The sequence below is a fragment of the Sinohyriopsis cumingii genome, unplaced genomic scaffold (assembly GCF_028554795.1).
Source record: "Sinohyriopsis cumingii isolate HCF-2022 unplaced genomic scaffold, ASM2855479v2 utg002226l, whole genome shotgun sequence".
NCBI classification, from domain to species: domain Eukaryota; kingdom Metazoa; phylum Mollusca; class Bivalvia; order Unionida; family Unionidae; genus Sinohyriopsis; species Sinohyriopsis cumingii.
The window spans coordinates 391012-413893 of NW_028316162.1; the positions used below are offsets into that span (position 1 = coordinate 391012).

Sequence of the window (22882 nt, forward strand, 5' to 3'; positions counted from 1 at the left end):
GTTCATTCTATTGCTGCCTCATGGGCCTATCTAACTCATTCATCTTTAGAGGATATGATGAGAGCCCCATTATGGCACTCTCACATTTCTTTCTCCTCCCTTTCCATTTGCTCATTAGCCCAAATGAGCAAAGGCATTTTCTCACTGGGCCCAGTCATCATTGCTCAAAATGTGGCCCATGTGGATGCCATCCCACAGCAGTCTCCTGCTCTTCTGTGATGGTTACTGTTCTGTGTGGGGTTTTTTTATTCTAGTTTTTGGATCATCAGACTTCCTGCCAAACTGATAAATTCAGCAATAGCAAAAGATGGGGTGTTGTTGATAATAAAATATAGATTTTTGGAATAGTAAAACTAATTTTAATGATGAAATTTTACATGTTGCTATTACCAGATTCCCTCCTCCCTCTCTACACTGATGTCCCACTGTTCCCTAAAATATATGAAGAGGATCTTTCATGCATGCCAGAGATGTATGTGGCTGTCGTGCAGGGTGATTCCAAGTTTTGGAAGATTCTGATTCACCCAAATGGGAGGATGGAATTTGCATCATTCAGTCAGGTATTTTCTGCATGGAAAAGCACTAGCTATGCAGTAGCAACAGGTAAGTATTTCATCATTAAAGTTAGTTTTACCTGCCCAAAAATCACATTGTATGACCTATTGGAGTAGGTTTTTATCTCGCTGATGAAAAGTACTTTAACCACAACAGCTGTTGTGCGGCCTAAATGTTGCTGAGCAGTGCAACCCTCAAAAATTCCATTCACAAGCTCGCAATTTGTGAGTGGAAAAATGTCATTTGTGAGCTCAGAAAATAACTAGTAGGCTATCATACGGTGATAAAAAATCGTGATCTTCTATTTACTTTTTAAAAAAATAATCTATTTACTGGCAATAAATTTGACCAACATTTTCAGTTTAAACCAGAGTCACGATTGCCAAGAACATATAATTAGAATAACAATAATAATGTACTTATACATCTTGAATGCGTGCCATGCGTGAGCAAGAGGTATGCATAAAGGCATATTCGGTGCATACATACCCACCCCTTTCAGCATATTGTCAGCTGCACATCTGTTCAGAAGTAACCTGGCAATATTTGGATCAATTTGGATTCAGAAGGGTCAATTGCATCAGCAGCAAGCACCCTGTCCCGCACAGACATCACGTTGGTGTCACATGGTGTGTGTTAGTTTCCATGTGCTTTGTTTAAGTTCATTCTTTTCAATTTTGTGTTCACAATGTCTTTAATTCATGCCCCACTTCACTGGGTATCCTGTGTTTGGATTATTAATTATTATTTACAGTGATATTTAATATAGGACACACAGTACTAATTCAACTCCAATAGTAAACATATGGAAACACTATCATATTCAAAATTCAATAACTTAAAATTTCTGGGTGCTGATGATGAGACCTATAATTCTCCATGCACATCTAACCTTGGTGCAAGCTTATGTGTGGAGAACACCATATGACCCGTGGCATTTTGTTTACATACATGTGCTTAAAACATGTTATTGATTCTGCACCAAATGAATCAGGTGCTACTTTCATTATTGAGTATTCCTGAGTCAAGCCTGTAAGAATGCTAAAATTGCATCCGTAGAAATTTGTCTATATTTTTTTAAAATTGCATATAGGATAAACTCTCAAAAGATATTGTTACTAAAATTTTAATTTTCATTATTAACCAATTATGGAACACCAAACCCATAAATACTCTATTATTTCTTCACCCATTTCTAGACTGGTTCACAGTTCATCCGTATAATTAGTACTGTGTGTCCTATAGCTATTAAGAATAAATTCTAAATAATTGGTACTTCACAGCTCCAGGCAAACATCACATGGGCAGACATAAGCACGAGCTTGCAGTGGCTCATTTATAGGTTAGGTAAAATGTTTTTATAAAAACTGCAATTATTATGTTAAAAAAGAAGTAATAAAACCAGAGTATTTATAATTATTAAAACAAAAACAGATATGTAATGTCACTTTTTTTTGTTTACATGTACCTATTATATATTTGGTGTTGATAGTTGTCGTCGTCCTCCCCTTGTCCCTGTCACACACCCACACACACCCATTGTTGGCAGTCTTTGGCTAGTGAGTTGTCATAACAAATTGTGAGTTACTCATGGCTACAATTTTCAAGGGTTGTTGCTGAGTGTTACCATTATTAGCTACTGAGACCTCTGAGGCTGGTTGCTAGGCTGAATACTAGAGCATAATCATGGCTAGCTGCAAAAACTGACAGTAAAAACATGGTTAAGATTTATTTTCATTATTTCATTCATTATTGATGGATTTCAATGAAATAAAAACAGCTTCCCTTGTATAGTGTCTCATATTTCCACCTTGACATACTGCTACATCCCATCATACAAGAACTCACAGTCATGTAAACTGTTTTGAATGAAAACAAAATAAATCCAGTATTTACATATGTACCTATAAACTATGAATGAAATAAACTCTTATTATGAAGTTGAGAATCGAACCTCTCAAAATATTAATTATCCACACATAAATGTATTTGGGTATCTGCATAATGCTCCTGACAATGCAGATTTGCTCTCTATGATGCTGGTATGATACCATTTGGGTTTTGCTTTTGGTCTCTCATTTTCTTGGCATAGTCCTTTGTATCTTTAAAAAGTTTTTCCACCAGAAATTCAGGAGAAAACTTTAAAAAAAAACAACCTTTTTCATTCATTAGTGCTCCAAGCTCATTAGTTGAACCAACATCAGGGTCAAAATCATTAATCTCAAACACGGTGATGTCATTGCTCCATTGTACAAGTGAGACTATGGCCCTCTTATTGTCTGATTCAAAATCACATGCATCTGGTCTTGAAACTGGACTAACTTCAGTATTTGATCCAGTTTCTAAGATTGATCCATGAAATTCTTCTATATTGCTTGCATTATTAAACCCTTAAAACTCACTCCTATCTGAATCGGAATCCATCTTTGCCTCAACTACACGTGTTTCATCAGGTGTGGAAAAGCCCTTCTTGTGTGTATAAATTTAGCCGACCAGGTTTCAAACTTGTATCAAATTGTTGAGCATACAGTCCTCTCATTGGTTATGATGATCGAAAATACGTAAACTTTGGTACTTTCAGCCAGTCATTGTTCAGTTAACGTAGAGGTGGGATTTCAAGTAATGCTGGATTATAAGCATACATGCATCTATGTGGACTCAGCAAGTGTTATTGACACTGCATATATGCAGCACTGGGGTTGAGGAGCTATTTACAGGTTGACACATATATGTGGCAGCTAAAGGGTTAAATGAAAATGTTTATTATCTTGTCTGGTCATAAGTTCAGATGTGCTCATGGTATGACCTTACATCAGTCATATTTTGTGCATCATTATGTGTCTATCCACAATTAACTTCTCAAAATCCACCAGACCAGTTTTGACAAAATTTACCTGAGAGCATCATGGCATGAAGGACTTTAATGTTTGTACAAATTATACCAGTCTGCCATCAGATATGATTCCCATTACAAGTTGTAGAAAAGTCTTTAAACAACTTCTCAAAAACTGCCTGACAGACTTGGATCAGTTTTGAATGAAAGCATCCTTGCATGAAGCATGTTAAATTTTTACAAATGATGGCAGTTTGCCTTCAAATATTACTAAAAATAGAAAAGCCTTTAAATGATTTCCACTCAAAAGCCGCTGAACAGCTAAACTTGAACAGGTTGGTGGTAATATGGGTTCTTAGAAGAATTAAGTTATTTCCCATTGGATAGGTTAGGTAATATGGGTTCTTTTATTATGTTGGATATTTGCAATTTGTCAAGTATGAGGACATGCAATATGCATATTTTGCCTCTTATGCCTGTTGGTTGGACAATTTTATCATTCTTATTGTGTTCCTGTTGTAACATCAAGTCTACAGACATATTTATGTTGTATTTAGATATTATTTGAGAGGAAACATATATTTGGATTATTCAGTCAAACTAGAAAGTGCTTATTGGACTAAAATATTATTCTAGGACTATTGTGCATTTTGTTCTGGACAATGCCATTTTGATACATCAGCACTGTTGGTAGATTTGTACATTAGTAGGATTTGAAACTCACTCAGAACATTTGATTCTTTTGGACTTGAATAGAACTTTATTAGGATTATTTTGGATGCAATTGATAATACTATAAGTTTCACATATATTTTTATTTTATGACTATAATTAAATTATTTGTTAAGTTTTTACAAAATTTGGTTTAGCTTCATTTTGTTACTTAGCTTATGACCATGGAGTCATAACACTATTTAAGTATGATGTGTGTGTGTGTGTGTGTGTGTGTGTGTGTGTGTGTGTGTGTGTGTGTGTGTGTGTGTGTGTGTGTGTGTGTGTGTGTGTGTGTGTGTGTGTGTGCGTGTGTGTGTGTGGTTGTGTGATTTGGATTTTTAACGTACCTTTAAAAATGTTCAGTCATATTGCTATAATGTCTGCAATGTGGCAGTTTATAATGATTCCCCACCCAGTCACATTATCCTGACACCAGGCCAACTAATCCTAATAGTAGTGCTGAGCACATAGCAAGGCAGCTGTTAGCACCATTTTTATAAGCCTTTGGTATGACTTTGCTGGGGTTCGAACCTGCAACCTCTCGCATCCAAGGCAGATGCTTTAACCACTAGGCCACCTGGGCAGTCCAGAAGTATGACATAATGAATGGCATATTTAACCAGGGTCTAAGGGGCTGAGTACCTATTGTACTTCGTCTCCAATTTTTTGAAAGATAGAAATAATAGAATTAAGGTCTGTAGCACTGTTTCTGAAAATTATCCTCAGGAGAGGGGTTCAAATTTCAAATAAAGCTGAACCTGAAAATAACTTACAGAAACTCTTGACAAACTTAACTATGGTGCCAAGAAAACAGTTTAAATATAAATACAGGTAATAGCCCTACTACTTACAACAAAGCAGTAAAGAGAAAAAACCAAGGCTAGATAGAGACAAACTCTAAGTTCTATTTGATATCATGACCTCTCATGAGAAAATTCTTGGTGTATTTGTAGATAAGAATCTAGCTCAGTCAGTTCACATTAAAATTAGACATGTTTCAAAACAAGGTTAATTCTTACCTTTAGATACTTATAAAAATCAGAACATTCATTCCTTTTCAGTATAGGGTTGTCTTTTATTAAAGTTATATTCAGCCATATCTGGACCATTGTAATGTAATTTGGGATGATGCATTTAGTTGAAACATACCAAAACTTTGAAGACTCCAAAAATGGCATGATCAATGTATAGACGATTCTCAGGACACAATGAATTATATAAAATGTATCAATAAATGAAAGGATATTCTTTAGAATGGGTAAATTTATATATAAAGTGTCTAGAAAAGCCATTCCTGTCTACCTAAGCAATATTTTTCACCAAAGAGATGCTCCAAATTTAAGGTCCATAAGAAGTAAAAATTACATCATACCAAGGCCAAAGAAGAAATTGTTTGAAAAGAGTTTTCAATATACTGGTCCACTGGTATGGAACAACGTTTCCAATGACATAAAGCAAGCTCATACATTTCTTCTTTTCATATTCAATGTCACAATGGATGAAATCTAAAAACAGTCAAACCATTCTGAGTAACATAAATACCTCCTGCTTTTCTCTGCTTATACATCTTTTTCACAGATGAATTTTGTGCTCACTGATGCTTGTTTATGTGTTACAAGCTTAAAACTTGATTTACAGAAAAACTCAAATCTTTAGTTGTTAAGTCAAATTGTTATCACATACATGCTCTATATATTGTACATAAAAGAAGGCCTCAAGGTGGATTACCTCCTGTAACTTATTGAGTTACCTTCTCAACAAAATGTCATTAATATTATTGTTATTATTATTTTTATTATTATTATTTATTATTATTATTGTAATTTGACCTTGAATAGACATTCACACATCAATGAAACATGATAAGTAAAACCCCAAGGACACATAGATCAGACTATGTATCTGGTGTTTACCTTTGTAACCAGCAACTCTGAGAATTCTGATAACTGACATTATGAAGAACCTGATTTGATAAACACTATTTAAAAAAAATGTATATAAAAATGACATTTATCATTTATGAAACAGGTAAAACGTTTTATTGGCTGTTGAAGGTGATGAAGATACACAAAACTGGTGCAGAATAACTGATCGACTTATAGACATATTTACTCCTAAAAAATGCAATTCGTCATATTGTTGGACATTTTCTTTCAATATTTAGCTTCTCATCACTCGATCATTAAATCTTTTGTCTTCTGGGTTTGGTTGTTGTCTGAAGTATTCAACAAAATGTCTTGTCAGCAAAGTATCCTGCACCTGCCATTCCTTTTTCGATGTCTAGTTACTACAGTGCTTAAGATGCATTTCTTCCCTGTGCAAAATGTAGTATGCAAGTGTCTGGTTGAATGGATCATACTAACAACAGAACACAAAAGTGAATTAAATTACAGGTACCAACGAGGATAGTGCAGACTTTTGAACCTGGATATATCATTACTTATTTTGCCCCCCCCCCCCTTTCCAAACAGGAGTTTTCAAAAATGTGTATTAGAAAAGGCAAGCATATTGGACAACACAATGCATTGCTGCTGACAGGAGAATTGCCTACCCAATCTTTATTATCCTTAATAAGCCTGATCCAGTCTGTGTCTAATCCATCTGTTTAACATTCTTGTTTTGAAAGGAATTATTCAACATTACTGATGTTTTTCATATGGTTGAATTCCCCTGTCTATGAATATACCCATTATTTTACAGTGAGGAGAAGGTGCACTCTAACCTGGAGAAATACTTCAGTCAGGCACATGTTGTGATTGGTGAAGATGACATAGACATAGAAGCACACATGGTACAACTGTGGCAGCTTGTAGTACAATGCCTGGAGGTGAGAAAATATACCAGTAAAGGACATGAAATAAACTGTGTCTTAGTTCAGAGTATCCTCCGAATTCTTTAGTGCACTGCCGAATTCAATGAAATCTCCTATGAATGCTCAGCTCTCCTGCTTACATTTTAGACTCTGCCCCACCCCCTTAGTTTTTAGCCCTCTAGTCTACTTTATCTGACTGGTTCACTAGCATCCTTTGAATTTACTGTCAGCATGTCAAGGTTCCCAACATTGAATGTATAAGAACCCCTATTATGCCTCTGGTATTAACTAAGTTAAGAACAAAGGACTCTGCCTCTTTGAGGTATTTTGGATGCCCAAGGTTGCATAACACCTATGTAGGGACTCCTAATCAGCTTAATAGATTCAAATCAGTACACAGTTTATCTGGGCACAAAATTCTAGGATGAACAAGAGTTTGTTACACTTTTCCATAATGAACTGTATCTGTGAAACAAAGTTTTCCATGCACCAAATACTCCTTTTGCTTGCTTCCTTTGCTATCCATGATCATATTTGTAGATAACCAATGATCAATGTTAAATACTTAATTACATGTGTAATAATATTTATAGTGGTGTTTGATTGGTCATTTTGAAACGAGCTAACTTGACACACTACCATGACCACTAGCTCTTGTGCAGGATGATTTGCTTGCCCCGTAGCTTTTTATAATTCTATCTCCTTTATGTGATTGGATGCAAAAGATATGATTAATGGGATAATACAAAGCAGGTCAACTTTTAATTCTTTTTAAAATAAAACAAACACTTCTGCAAATCAGAGATCAAAACAGTCAGCACTTAATTAGGTTCTCACAAAAATGAAAAGTTGTCACAACTGTGACAGTAGATTGATGTTTTTCAAATTTGAATACAAAAGAGCAAAATTGCATTTATAATCATAACACTGAAACTGAACTTAAAGATAATAATACAAATTTCACTTGACAGAATTTATTTAATTGGTAATTATTTCTTAAAAGTGCAGCCTTAAATTGGCATTACTGACATTTTCATGGATTGAAACTTCATCAGTATTGTTATTTATAGTGCCCTGATAATTTTTAATTGTACAGAAAATGTAACAATATATGACTTATTAAAAGTTGTACATTTCATGATGTTGATTCAAATTTCCAGGCATCAACAATAAAAGCAAGTAGTATATCAAAGTTTTATTTACATGTTTCAATTGAAAATTTCTTCATGTACAACAAATATGGGCCAATTTTGGAGATATTTTCTTGGGGAGAAAAAATGGATCCATGCCTGAACCCACATTATAAGCATTTGTGCAATTTATTGAGGGAAAGGTGTCTATTCATTGAGATTCAAAATTGAACACAAAATGTTATGTGAAAGTTCAGGTCCAGTAGTTATGCTTTCTTGGACTGGCCCCTCTGAAATATATGCCAGTATCAGAGTTAAAATATTCCCTGACAACTGGACAATGCATTATAATTATGTTTAGTATATCAAAGCTTTAGCCAGGGCAGATTACTTTGAAAACTCGACAGTGAAGTATTGATCACTGCATGGTCACAAAGAAGATGTAATACTGTTATTTAAAATGAGGATTGAAATAAAGAACCAAGATTATTTTCTGAAGATAAGTAAATAAATTTACTTTGACAAATCATTCGACTTGTGCTTAGTGTCTCACCAGCATTCATTACCTCAACAAATCCCTCTGAGTCAGTGAAGCACTGAGAACTCTGTGGTCACAGAGTAGTGTCAAATACTGTGATTTAAGATGAGAAATAAAACTTTGACAAAAGCCACAACAGCTTAAATCATGTTCCCCATTATTTTGTATGAAATCTCTTTGTCCTCCACTGCTAAGGCAAGGGAACATTGAAATGGTCTCAGTCTGTCTGTCCATCCATCAGCTTTGTGAGTACTATAGCATCCATTTTTATTTTTTGACTGTTCAAGTCTCAGTTTGACAAATGTGGGTATGTGAGAATGCTTACCAGTTGCTTCCCATTAATCAGTGTACCTCCCAGGGTCTTCTTGGGTTCTTCCTCCACCAAAATATACTGGCTGCCATGTATAGCCTGTCATGTGATGAAAATGTCATTAAACCCCAGAAAACTACAACCTATTTTTTCAAACACAAACAAATAATTAATTTTTTCTGTTTCAGAACATGAAACAATATTGGATTCATTGGGATTTCTGCACCTTTGTCATGGGGCTACCTCTTTAATTAAATGGAAAATTAATTAATGATGTATTATGTGAATGATAATGAACAAAATCTGATTATCCTGCCTATTTTCGTCAGTGTATTAGAAGAGGCAAGCATATTGGACAACAAAACATGTAATGCAATGGTCTGTTCTATTTTACTCTTGGATAATGAAATTCTGCATGAATATAACTCAGATTACTTTCAGAGTTTATCACTGCTTAAGATGCAGATGATAAAACAAGATGAATAGTGATTGTAATTTTCTGCATAGTTAAGGAATTGTCTAAATATTACTAACAGAAGTATTTTGTGCAGTTCTCAGCTGAAACTAATTTTAGACTAATCACAAAATTTATTACATTTCAATACTTATTAGTTCATAAAAATATACAAACTATTTGAAATATAGATCTATAGTGTTTTCAATTAATTTTTTAAAATAATTTATTCACAAGTGAAACTCATTCCTAGATACACAACCTGTATGTGACTGGGTGCAGGTATTTAGGTGTTATCCTCCAAATTTGTGACAAAGACTTGTCAAAGCAATATCTGATAAATAAATGCATGCCATTCCTCCACTTTCTGAAAACAATATTAGTCTATCCATCATTTTTTTGTCATGTGAAAATTACCTTTATGTCCAAAAATAAACTATTCTTATAAATGCTTCACTTACACAATGTCTCAGATGAGTTTTTTGCTATTTCACATAGAATTATGGTCCTTGATCAACATTGTCTGGTTATTCCAACAATTGTGAAAATTTTAGCATATACACCTATTGCTAAGATTACAGTCAAATTTTCAATGAAGCTTTAGCTCAACAACATATTGAACGAGTTTGGGATTACAGGATTTTGACCCTTATTTACAGAGTTATGACTCTTGAAAGACTTAGAATAGGCATTACTCCAGGGCAGGAACACTTGAGTTATTCACAATTTCTGTTTCATTTGAACCAAACTTGCTCATTAGCTTCGTCTCAACAAGATTTCAGGGAACTTAACATAATGATCAGGTTTTTATTATATTTTGCAGAGTTATATCACACTTAAATGATTTGGTCATCTCACTGGCTTGTGAATGCATACATTTACATTTTGTCCACTACCTTTTTGTTGAAATTTGTATCAGTTCCATTCAGTAACTTTAAAGATGTTTTTGATTAATGAATGAAACATGAGCTACTTGTGCATCATCATTAAAAAGTATGTTGCATACCACTTTGTGGGTTCTTTCTTCAAGGTCAATGTCCTGGCTTAATATTCAAAGTTTTCCACTACTCATTCCCTCCTGCTCTGTAACTTTGAAGTCATTGAGATTAAGAGATGAAGCTTAATATATTTTTTCCATCATCAATATATATTATTTTTTAATCTCTTGTGAAGACTAGCATTTATATTTTTTATTTTTCAATCATATTATCCATAAAACTTCATATTTAGCAAGATGTTAGACCATAAAAAGTTATTACCTGTGATTGACACAGAACTATACCCACTTTTGGGGCCCCGAGTGGCCGAGTGGCTGAGTTGTCTAAAGCACTTACCATTACTGATCACTACCATCTTACCTCTGTCTGTGTGGGTTCGAGTCTTAGGCTCAGCTAACATGAGTACATGAGAAAGCTTGCCACTAGCTTCTTGTGGGTTGGTGGCTCTTCCCTGGTTTTCTAGGGTTCTTCCTCCACCAGTTATATTGGCTGCCATGTATAGCCTATCTTGTGCTGAAAAATGGCGTTAAACCCTACAACAATAACAAAAACAGCACCCACTTTCCAGACCACCAGCCTTTTAGTGGGAGGTGGCAGGGTATATTAACCATATTAGTGGCAACTTCTTGTAATCAGATTGTACATAATATGAGTTCATTATCTTTCATGATGATTTACTGGTTTTTGTTTTATTTAGTGGTTGCTACAAACCATAAATTTAAACCACTAAAGAAATGATCCATCTGCAGAAACAGCATTATCTTTTCTCCAGTCTGTAGGTGTAATACAATAAAATGTAACTTTTCACAAAACCATGAAAATACCCAATAGAATCAGCTAATAATTCAATTTAACTGTCCAAAGTGACATACCCACAATATCATATTGTTGTTGTTTTATATGCAAAATATGTTAAATTTAGTACCACAGATAAAATGTTCCTTATAATCTGGTACAACTATAAAGTTTCTGATATAATAAATTTCAGGACTCATTTTACTTGGAATGTACCAAAGAAGATGAAGTTGCCTTAGCAGCTGACCATTTGATTGATGCTGAGCATGACATAAAAACAAGTCCCAGTATGTTGCAGAGACTGTATGGCATTGCCAAAGCCAGATTTGGCCTAGCTATAACAGCAAAACACATCCATGAGACTGTACTGAAGAAAGGACAAATTCCTACTCCCAAGCAACGACAGCTAATTGACCAAGCTGCAACTTTGTGTGTGGGAGATTGCAAATGGCCAAAGTACGTAATTTGATCAATCTTTTTCCTTGCACATTTCAGAGTTTTAGATAAAGTATTTTTTTCAAGGTGTGATTTCATACTATGAGCAGGACAGTTATCAAGAGGTAATTAAATGAAATGAGTAGGCAGTTATCAATTTGCAATTCCATACAATGAGCAGATCAATTATCAGTAGTTAACTTCATACAATGAGTAGTGTAGTTATCAATATGTTCATTTATAATAGGGATGTAACCTCATTTAAGCTCTAGTGAACAAAGTTCTAATACCCTTAATTGTTACGAGCCACTAAGTGACAGTCTGTTTGTAATGATGTACATAATTGTTAAAAATTACTTTTTAAGAAATACACATTTGAACAATGATTGAATATATTTCTATCATTGGTTAAAGATTCCATATATTATTTCTTTGGTCATTGATAGCTTTTATGTCAAAATAATACCATTCATCTTCTTTTGCAAAAGTTATTATTGACAAGGGCTCAAACATTCCCTTCACATCACAAACTTTTAGCAACGGATGTTGCCATGAAGCAATCTTGCCGAAATATGTAAGAAAAATGATATTTTTATTTCAGAATTCTTTTTAAACCTTAGTGCTTTATAATGTCTTCTCACTTTTTTTCAGAGTAAACTTTTATTGTCATAATTCAGGTTGTGAAAGTCCAGATTAAAGCCAACCTTGCTAATAATTTACTGTATTTTGCAGGATATACTTTATCAAGTATCTATGTCGTTGTTATGGAGTTGACAGCTACCAGGCAGTGTGCAGGAAGATAGATGTTGGATACCTTAGGTGGATTAAATATCTGCCTGTGGAAGAAACAGAAAAGGTATTACAACTTGTATATGGCTAACATTATATGTACATGTGAAGTCATAGAAGATAGATACTTATTCTGGGATTTTTATTCCACCAGAATGATACCTTTTTGTCTCATGTGTGGATGGCAAGAAATAAGTATCTTTTTCCTCTGGTGATTGCAACAATAGTTGTATTTAGAGTTACTTATAAATCCAGCATCGGTTAATGAACTCAGAAGAGCTTATATGTAAAATTGCATGTACTTAATACTTTATGTATAAAGTTTTTATGCTGGGGTTTCTTTGGTGTAATATTGTTTGTACCTATTATCACATAGTCTGTAGACTTTACATATAGTGTGTACAGTTTAATATTTTTGATATAACAACATGTTATAATGGCCACCATAGTATGAGACTCTTAACCAGCTCCTGAAACATTCGGAAATACAGCTGTACAGAAGAAAATATACTAGTTAGAATATGTGTATACTTTTCAATGTAATAATTATAATTCTGTAAACAGGTTTCAGGCACTATCTGATTTGTATACAAAGTGCAACTTGTTAACATGTAAACAACTATGTGATACTGTTCAAGTTGTTTCTCCCTCTGAGGCTCCTCAAGTGTCTAATATATCAACGTCTTCCTATAGGACCGCTCCGGTGGCCTAGTGGTAAGAGCATCTGCCTCGGATGCGAGAGGCTGTGGCTTCAATCCCAGACCAAGTCACATCAAAGACTTACAAAAATGGTACTAACAGCTGCCTCACTTGGTGCTCAGCATTAAGACATTAGTGTTAGGACTGGTCAGCCTGGTGTCAGAATAATGTGACTGGGTGGGACATTATGCTACATGTCTGCGGCATGATGCCCCAGCGCTAGACATCACTATAAACTGCCACATTGCAGACATCGTAGCAATATGACTAAAAAAATTATTAAAGCTACGTTTAAAAAAAAATCCAAATCCAGTCTTCCTGTAGGTATGTAAATCAGTCTCATATTGAACATTCTCATGTATCCACTACATTTGGTCATAGTACAATAGATGGATCTTGTATGTTATCTTCTTCGTGTGTTTAAGTAAATAATCAAGGCAATGAAAAGAAATCTGTCAAGTCTAAAAACAATACATTGCATACTACCTTGTCTGAAATTCAATCCTCTGATCAAAATTGTCCTGTCTTTGGCCTCCTCAAAAGAGGTCTGCAAGTAATCAACCTAAATATTTAACACATCCTCCCTAAACTGAATGAGATAAAGTTAATATCACAGCAAACTAGATCAGTCAATATTCTAGGTCTATGTGAAACCTTTCTTTCTGATGATACTGATGATTTGGCTCTCCAAATACAGGGGTTCAACTTTGAAAGAAAACATAGGGAATCCATGGGGGGGGAGTATTCTTCTCTATGTAGACAGTTCCATTAGTTATAACAGGCGTGTTGACCTAGAGATTATTGGGGTAGAGAGTATCTGGATTGAAGTAACCCTTGCCCAATCAAAGCCAATACTCTTATGTTCAGTTTACAGGCCACCTAGTTCAACAGCAGATTGGATTGATAGATTTAAGGTGAAAATTCAAAAAGCATTACTAAAGGAAGATTTAGAGACTATCATATTAAGTGATTTTAACATTGACTACATGAAAACTCCACCAAGTGATTTTAACATTGACTACATGAAAACTCCACCATTAACATGGATAAGTAGCTTTGAAAATTACAACTTTACTCAATTGATTAACACCCCACCTAGAGTAACATATAAAAGTGCTACTATCATTGATCATGTCTACACTAATAAACCTGAAAACATAAGTGAAATTAATGTGCCAGTATATGCTATGAGTGACCACCACCCAGTCTGTATAACTAGACATGTTCCGAAATCATTTAAATATGGTCAACACATTGAAATACAATACAGGGACTTTAAACAGTTTGATAAGGAAATGTTCTTAAATGATTTAGTTTGCAAACCCTTCCAATCAGTCTGCAATAAAGCTGAAGTCAACACTGCCTTAGACAAATGGTATTGGATGTTCAATGCAGCCTTAGACAACTTGCCCCAATTTAAACAAAAAGGGTTAAAACCTAATTACACCCAAGTGGATTACCCCTGAAATCAGTGAGGCTAGGCACCTAAGAGATAATTTCCACATGAAAAAAAGACATGAAAAGCTATAGAAAGTGGAGGAATAAAACTAAGCACCTGATAGATAAGGCAAAAGAGAACTACTATAAACAGGCTATTGATGAAAGTAAGAGTACCAAGACATTGTGGAAGCATCTAAAAGAGCTGAACCCACCCAAGAACAATTGTCTTCCCCTAGACTTAAGCGAAATGATGATACAACAACATCTGTACAAGACATTGTGGAAATGTTCAACAGTTTCTTCATAAGCATATCCAGTAACAGTATTCAGAACTAGACTAACATCCCAATTAAACTTGATGCTCTTCTGTTATTTATAAGATCTAAACTTCCTGATGATAATTATTTTTCAATAGCTAATGTTAGTGAAGCTGATGTTTTTAATATGCTACTTAAGGTGAACATTAATAAATCCTCTGGACTGGATGGTATTGGTCCATGAATTCTTAAAATTGCTGTACCAGTAATAACAAAGTCACTAACGCATATCTTAAGCTTAAGTATAATGAGTGGTAATTTTCCATGAACACTGAAATGTGCAAAGGTTACACCTATCTTTAAGAAAGGAGAAAAGGAGGATCCAGGAAATTACAGACTAATATCAGTTCTACCTGTATTGTCAAAATTATTTGAAAAGCTTGTAGCCAATCAGGTCTATAAATTTTTTCAAACATACTCTCTCTTTCATAAAGCGCAACCAGGATTTAGAAAGTACCACTCCTGCCAAACAGAACTTACCAAATTAATTGATTTTTGGCTGAAGGAAATGGATAATGGACATATGACTGTTATTGTTTTCCTTGACTTCAAGAAAGCCTTTGATCTTGTTGATCATACCTAAACCAAAGGTCTCAACAAGTAAGCATTGGCAGTATTAGCTCTCAAACTTGCACTGTGCATTCAAGGGTCGCTCAAGGCTCAGTTTTGGGCCCTTTCCTCTTCCTTATCTGTATCAGTGATCTACCATTAAATAATGAATCCAAAAATACAGATTTGTTTGCAGATGATGCAACCTTGTATACATCTAGTTCTGATACTGAAGTTATCCAAACAAGATTAAACTCAGACCTTATTAGAGTCCAAAACTGGGCACAGCAAAATAGGATGGTAATTAATGAAGGTAAAACAAAATGTATGATTTTGGGGATATCACAAAAGCTACACAAGTCAGGGAACCCAGAACTATCTCTTGCAATAAATAATCATCCATTAGAAAATGTCAAACATGAAAGGCTTGTAGGTGTGTCCATAGATAATTTATTATGGAATGACCATACTGATAAGCTTTGTAAAACACTGTCATCCAAAATTGCCCTACTCAGCAGAATAAAGAAATATTTACCTATGGAAACTCGCAATCTATACTACAAGTCATATATTCTTCCACCAATGGATTATTGTTCTAATGTATAGGGAAACTGTGCTAAATCTGAGCTTGACAGGATTTATAAACTTCAGAAACAAGGAGCACATGTAATTTTAGATGCATCTGTTGATCATCCCTCGAAAGCATTATTTACAGAACTCAAATGGTTCACAATATATGGAAGGATAGATTTTCACAAGGCAGTTCTTTTATATAAATGTCTACATGGAACTGCACCAGAGTATCTTCAGGACTTATTCAGGCCTTTTTCAACACAATACCAGTTGAGATCAGTATCACATGGAAACTTTCTAGCACCAAAACCAAGAACAGAGCAATTTAAAAAGAGCTTCCAGTACTCTGGTATAGTTCTGTGGAACAAGCTTCCACTACATGTAAAATCTGCTGAAAATATTAGAGTACTTAACACATTAGCCCCTGGAGCTTTTTGTCATTTTTGCCTGAAAATCGAGTAGGAAACACATTTTGAAAGCTATTTCTGAATAAACTCGAAAACACCAAATCCCCGGTCATCTTTCAATAACATACTGCCTAGTTGTGTTAGAAACATCATTTTTCATTGGCTGTTTGACTCACACAGGAGCAGAAGGGTAAAAGTTGGTCTTTTTTCATTTTTTTTTTTTTTTTTTGCTAAACGGAGCCATTATTTTTGTATGGAGACCACTCTTTATTCTAGATGCCCATCTTATCCTACTTTTTGCAAAGGCTCATCTATCTGTTTGCAGTTCATACCAGTTTGCCTTAGATCTGAGACCAAAAAGTCTAAAATCCAGACACAAAATCGGATTCCAACCACGGGGGAATTTTGGGTAAAAAAAAGTTGGGTCCAAAAATGAGGTTTTTCTATCTGTATTTTGTAGTGCAACTAGATATTCCAGATTATTTGGTATCATTGTAGAGCTACATCTGTCTACCTTTCTATAATACCACCCACTTTAGTGTATCCTACATGACCATGACGCTACAGAGCTCAGCAGTAGGCTACTACTTCCTGCCCAGTAAAGTCGTCGCTAGGGGTTATTGTGTTAAGAAGAGATATCATGAGCATGTATGTGTTCCTAATAGATAAAGGAATTTAGTATTTTTAATACCAAACATGTTAAAATAAACAGTCATTATTGCTATCTTCATATAATGTGCATTGTTATACTCTCCTTAGAGGGCCTCAGGGGGGAAAATAGTCCTTGATTAATGAGTCACCCTCTATAAATAAAGCATTATTATTATTCTTATTATTATTATTATTAACTTACCACTTTATGTGATACTGTTTGGTCCTAATAAGCACATGAAATTCTTGTGAAGTTTTCTGTTTACTTTTTGAATGCGATTATGGGAATTTTTCTTTACCCCATCTTGGTTCTTACTATTACTATGAACATTTTGGCAGCTATTTTTGACTCATTTGCCCAAAGGAAATTGGGAAAAAATGGTCACATCTGTCTGAATATGGCCAATTTACTCCACAGATGTTCAGTATGCCATGTATAGCATATGCACTGAAAAATGGCATAAAACCTCAAAACAGGGTATTGGTCAGTTGATAGCAGGCACGGGGGTGGTTGGTCAGTATATGTCTTACATGGAATCCATCCTGTATACAGTCTTGGTTTAAATATTTACTTATTGGAGTAAATAAACTCACCTCTATTCACAGAAGAATGTGGATATAAACTGGTCTCCCAGCTGACACAGCATTTTTATGTGGTTAAATTGCTCTAATGAGCTAATGATTCTTGTGCTGCAGTTCCATCTCTAAATAAAACTTGCCTATGACTACTCTAACAGACTTGAGGGTTTCTCAGAACAAAGATCATTGGTCACGCAATGTTTCCAAACCAAAGGGGAAAATGTCACACAAATTATTTGCAGTTCCCGCAATTTGTTGTACCTAATAATTAATAATAATAATAATAAAGACTTTATTTAGAGAAGGTAACTCAATTAGTTACAGAACTAATGTACCTTGAGGCCTTCTATCTGTTAGGTACAATATATACAGTATATACAACATGATGTGAAGAGTCTGGTTTGACACTAAATAATTAAGTAATTTTGAAATTCAAAGTATCAAGCCTGGAACACATACACAGGCATCAGTGAAAACATAAACATATATAAAACATAAAATATAATCCTGCATTGAAAAATTCAGCTATGAAAATGATGAAAAATTACAGAAAAGCATGCAGTATTTTTTGTACTAGAACTGTTCAGTTTTCTAAAGATTTCATCCATTTAAGACATTGACTGTGAAAAGATAAAATGCTAGGAGCCTACCTTATGTCACTGGGAATATTGTTCCATTACCAGTGGACCAGTATATTGAAAACTTTTTTTTAAAACAATTCCTTCTTTGGCCTTGGTATAATGTAATTTTTTCTTCTTATGGACCTTAAATTTGAAGTACCATCAGCATCTCTTTGGTGAAAGATATTGCTTAGATACACAGGAATGTCTTTTCTGGATACTTTATACATCAGTTTGGCCTTTCTAAGAAATATTCTTTCATGTATTGTTAAAACTTTTATATTATTCATTGCATCCTGAAAATTGTCTATACTTTGATCTAGAATTAAATGGCAAGCCCTCTTTTGGAGTCTTAAAAGTGTTGTTATGCTTGAATTAGAGGTATTACACCAAATTACATTACAGTAGTCCAGATATGGCCGAATATAATTTTTATAAAAGATGACCCTATACTGAAGAGGAATGTATGTTTTGATTTTCCTCAGTAGCCAAAGATAAGAATTAACCTTTTTTGAAATATGTTTAGTGTGAATAGACCAAGTAAGATTGTTATCCACAAATGCACCAAGAATTCCATCTTGAGAGGTCATATTGAGGCTCACGTTGTCAAATAGAACTTGGAGTTTGTTGCTATCTAGCCTTGCTCGTTTTTGTCGTGTTGTAACTAGTAGGGCTTTCATTTTTTCTGTATTTATGATCATACTGTTTTCCTGGCACCATACTTGAAGTCTGTTGAGAGCATCTTGTAAGTTATTTTTAAGTACCGTTTTGGTTTTACCAATCTCAGACAATGTAGTATCATCTGCATAGAGGTCAGTGGAAGAAACTGAAGTTCTTATCTTAAAATTGTTGATGAATAGAATGAATAACAGAGGTCCAAGGATAGAGCCCTGTGGTACTCCACAATTAATATTTTTACTTTCAGAAAGTTGACCATTTAAAGATACTTTTTGCACTCTATCGGTTAAGTAAGAAGTAAACCAGTTTAGGGAGTTTTCACTGCATTGATAGATTTTTAGTTTTTCAAGCAAAATTTCATGTTCTACAAGATTAAAAACTTTACAAAAATCAACAATAATAGTGCCTACCATTTTTCCTTGATCTAATGCTTTCGGCCATTTATCAATCAAAGATACAAGTGCAGTTTCACAGGAGTGATTCTGGCGAAAGCCAGATTGATTATCATGAATAAGATCATAAGTGTTTAAATAGTTGAGAAAAGAATCACGTACATGTTTTTCTAGTAATTTGGAGAGACAAGGAAGGATAGAGATGAGTCTGTAGTTATTTACATCATATTTTGTTACTGCTTTATGCAAAGGTGTAACCTTGGCAATTTTCCATGTTTGTGGAAATTTATTAGACCTAATACTTTCATTGCAAATGAAAGCTATGCTCTCTACAATTGCAGGTGCAGCTACCTTTAAGTAGCCTTGGTCCAATGATATCAAGTCCTGTAGCTTTACAATCATCCATTTTTTTAAATATATTTCAACACAAATTCAGGACTCATTTCAGGAATTTCAAACATTATAATGTTTGGTAGATTTTTAGCACAAAAATGTTTGAGTTCCAGATGATCAGATAAAGTTCTGGGTTATTTAAGTTTTTCAGCAAATTAAACAAAAAAGTTGTTAAAAATATTTGAGATGTCAGTTGGATTATCAGTATAAATGCCCTTATGATTGAGGGATAAAATTTCGGCTTTATTCTTACATTTGCCTGCACCAAACCCTGTAAACACTTTCCAGATAGCTTTGGGATTATTTTGGTTTTCATCCAGCACTTTTTTGTAGTGTGCTTGTTTGGCTTGATGTATCATTTTATTAACTTTATTCCTCCAAACTCTATGTTCAGTTTGATTTCCTACTGATTTTAGTTGGTCTCTTTGCTTTATTGCTTCTAAAATTTCTGGGAAGATCCAGCCTGGCTGGTGGTCTTTCTTTATCCTGTGTGTTTTTAAAGGGGCATGCTTGTTCATTATACTGGTGAACAGATCTGTCCAAGTATCTAAAACATCATCAATATCTTCAAAGATTTGGACTGTATTCCATGGGATCTATTTCAGATCTTCTAGGAATTTAACAGTACATGTATCAAAGTTTTGAAAGGATCTATAAGTAATGGATTTATGGATATTATTTTTTGTTGATTTGCCATTGACTTTACGTGTTAGAAAAATTGCAAAGTGGTCACTTATACCAATCTTTGGAACCATTACTTCCAAAACATTTTCTTTTGTATTGGTATAAATAGGATCTATAAGTGTTTTAGAGGTAGATGTTACTCTGGTGGGTTCATTGACTAGTTGCTCCATACCTTTAAATGAAGGTATAAAATTCATCCAATTCACTTTTGTTTGACCATTGAGAAGGTCTCTAATTATATCACCTAGAATGTAAAATTCTTTCTCTTCATTTGAAATTTTATCTACTTGAAGTTCAAAATATTCACACCAATCAGTATGTGATGATGGGGATCTGTACACAAAACCTACTGATAAGGGCTTAGCTTTTTCTGGAGTGATCTGTAGCCAAATGGAATCTATTTCCTGTATTTCTAGGTCTTCCCGTCTTTTACAAACAGTACTGGTTCTAACATACACAAGGAGTCCACCACTGCCTGTTATCCTATCCTTTTGATAAGGTTTGTCGTAGCCATTGATATACAAGAAATTTTCACCCTGATTTTCTGTTAACATTGTTTCTGAGAGTCCAAATAATTGGATATTATTATTTGGAGAGGTTAGCAGTAACTTCACTTGATCAATCTTTCCACGAAAACTCTGAATATTTAAATGACCTATGTGTAAACCTTTGCTAGAAATGTCTAAATTCATGAGATTAATATCAATGCTATTAGAGGCACTCAGGAAAAATTAAAAGTATTAAAACTAGGTTCATAGTGATCATCATTAGAAATATCATTACTGTATAAAAAATTAGTTTTTCCACAACTGCATTTTCTACTTTTATAATTGTAATGGGGTCCCACTGTAAAGGGGCTCTCGTTGACTACCTTAGGTTGGGGTGGGGTACTCCCAGTATTCTCTATGATTATTACAGAAGACCCACCCTAGCTTGTTTTTGTTAGAAATTGAAGTAGTGATAGAGATGCAAAGCTCCGAGCCCCAAGTCAGCGATGCCGACAGTTAAATTACTGAATACACAAAAGGTGAAATTCAAATAAACAACAATTTTAATGCCATTCAATTACAGATAATCCTTCCTCAAATGAAATTCAATATTCAAAACCCTATCACTCGTCTTTCACTTGACCAAGTGATGGCCTATTTCATCATCTGACTTAGTGTGATAGATTTTCCTCCTGTCCTGTGTTTGTACTCATCTCTTGATCTGTAGTATTTCTTGACTGGTATCCAGTACACCTTCAGTCCAACAACCACATCCTTCACCCTTCGCTTCCTCCACTTCCGTTCTCGCCTTTTCTTTTCTCCCAGAGACTCGGGACCAACTGTACCAGGGTACTTCCCTTCTCTGTCTCCTACAGTTCCTCCGGTCACTAAAAGCTTCCTGTCCGAACACACACAAGGACATTAGTAATTTCCTCTATCTATCTAGCCTAACACTAAGCAACAATCTATCATCAGATAAGCCATTACCTTCTTTGGTCACACATTCGTGCACATCGAAATACCCATACTTTCTGGTATGGTATATCATGTATATATCAATAGATTTCATCACATTGGTATATATAGATTCTCAATCTTATTATACAGAACAATATCACATAATCAGATGCATTTCTGTACATTACACATCTACAAAGTCTACACAGATATCGACATATCCATGCGCTAATATTTCCTTACACATTACTCCTACAAATTATACACAAATAGTCAAATACTCATATTAACTAATGTTGCACACTGCAACCATTATACAAAGTTATCATTCAATTCAACATTTGCAAATCAAGAATATCACATGAATAAATGCACGAGGTTACTACGAATTAACCAAATAGCAAATTACAATATTAATTCTTTACATAAACATTGCTCATATCTCAAAATATGCATGTAGATCAAACACTACAAATGAATCAAATCCTACAAATGGTAATTCTATGCACTAACGATTATAGTAATGAAGTATACATACTGCACATAATTAAAGTACAATTACTTTGCCGTAATAGATTGCGACAGTCGAGCAAATAAGTCACTGACCTTTCCGAAGCTCCTGTGTAATTCCCAAAATAACAATGCTTCCCACCAATTTCGAATGACGTTGGAGTAGCTTAGAACTTCCTTATGTAATTCCGACAAGATGGTTTAGTGACTACTGATGTTTAGTTTCAAGACACTAGATTTAACTTGCAATTCCAGTGGTGGCCACGCCTTGCTCAATTCCAAGTGGATGTTGATTTACCCGTGGTCTACATAATTAGCAGACATTGCTCCCTCCCCGGCAGTCTGTCAAGGGTGGATTTACAACCCTCACTTGATGTTCTTTTGAGCCCAAACCGGCAATTTATGCCACTTACCTATGACATGCCTTCAGCAGAATAAGGCGCCAATAACAAGTTCCTATGGCCATGTTATACACAACTGGCTTCCTCCCATCTTTTTGATGTCAGCGCACACTCGCAACATTTATGAAGCGAATAATTAGCCTCAGGGTCTAGCATATACATGTTGCAATCTGGCTATTGT

General features: G+C 34.6%; 1 protein-coding gene across 1 annotated transcript in view; it reads left to right on the plus strand.

Annotated features, from left to right (window-relative positions):
- LOC149770911 (E3 ubiquitin-protein ligase rnf213-alpha-like) overlaps positions 1–22882 on the plus strand; it is a 512819-nt gene that overhangs the window by 380898 nt on the left and 109039 nt on the right. Inside the window, exons 51-53 of the mRNA XM_089948996.1 lie at positions 6803–6929; positions 11333–11595; positions 12307–12430. Of these exons, the coding sequence (XP_089805122.1) occupies positions 6803–6929; positions 11333–11595; positions 12307–12430 (514 nt within the window). The remainder of the gene's footprint in view (positions 1–6802; positions 6930–11332; positions 11596–12306; positions 12431–22882) is intronic.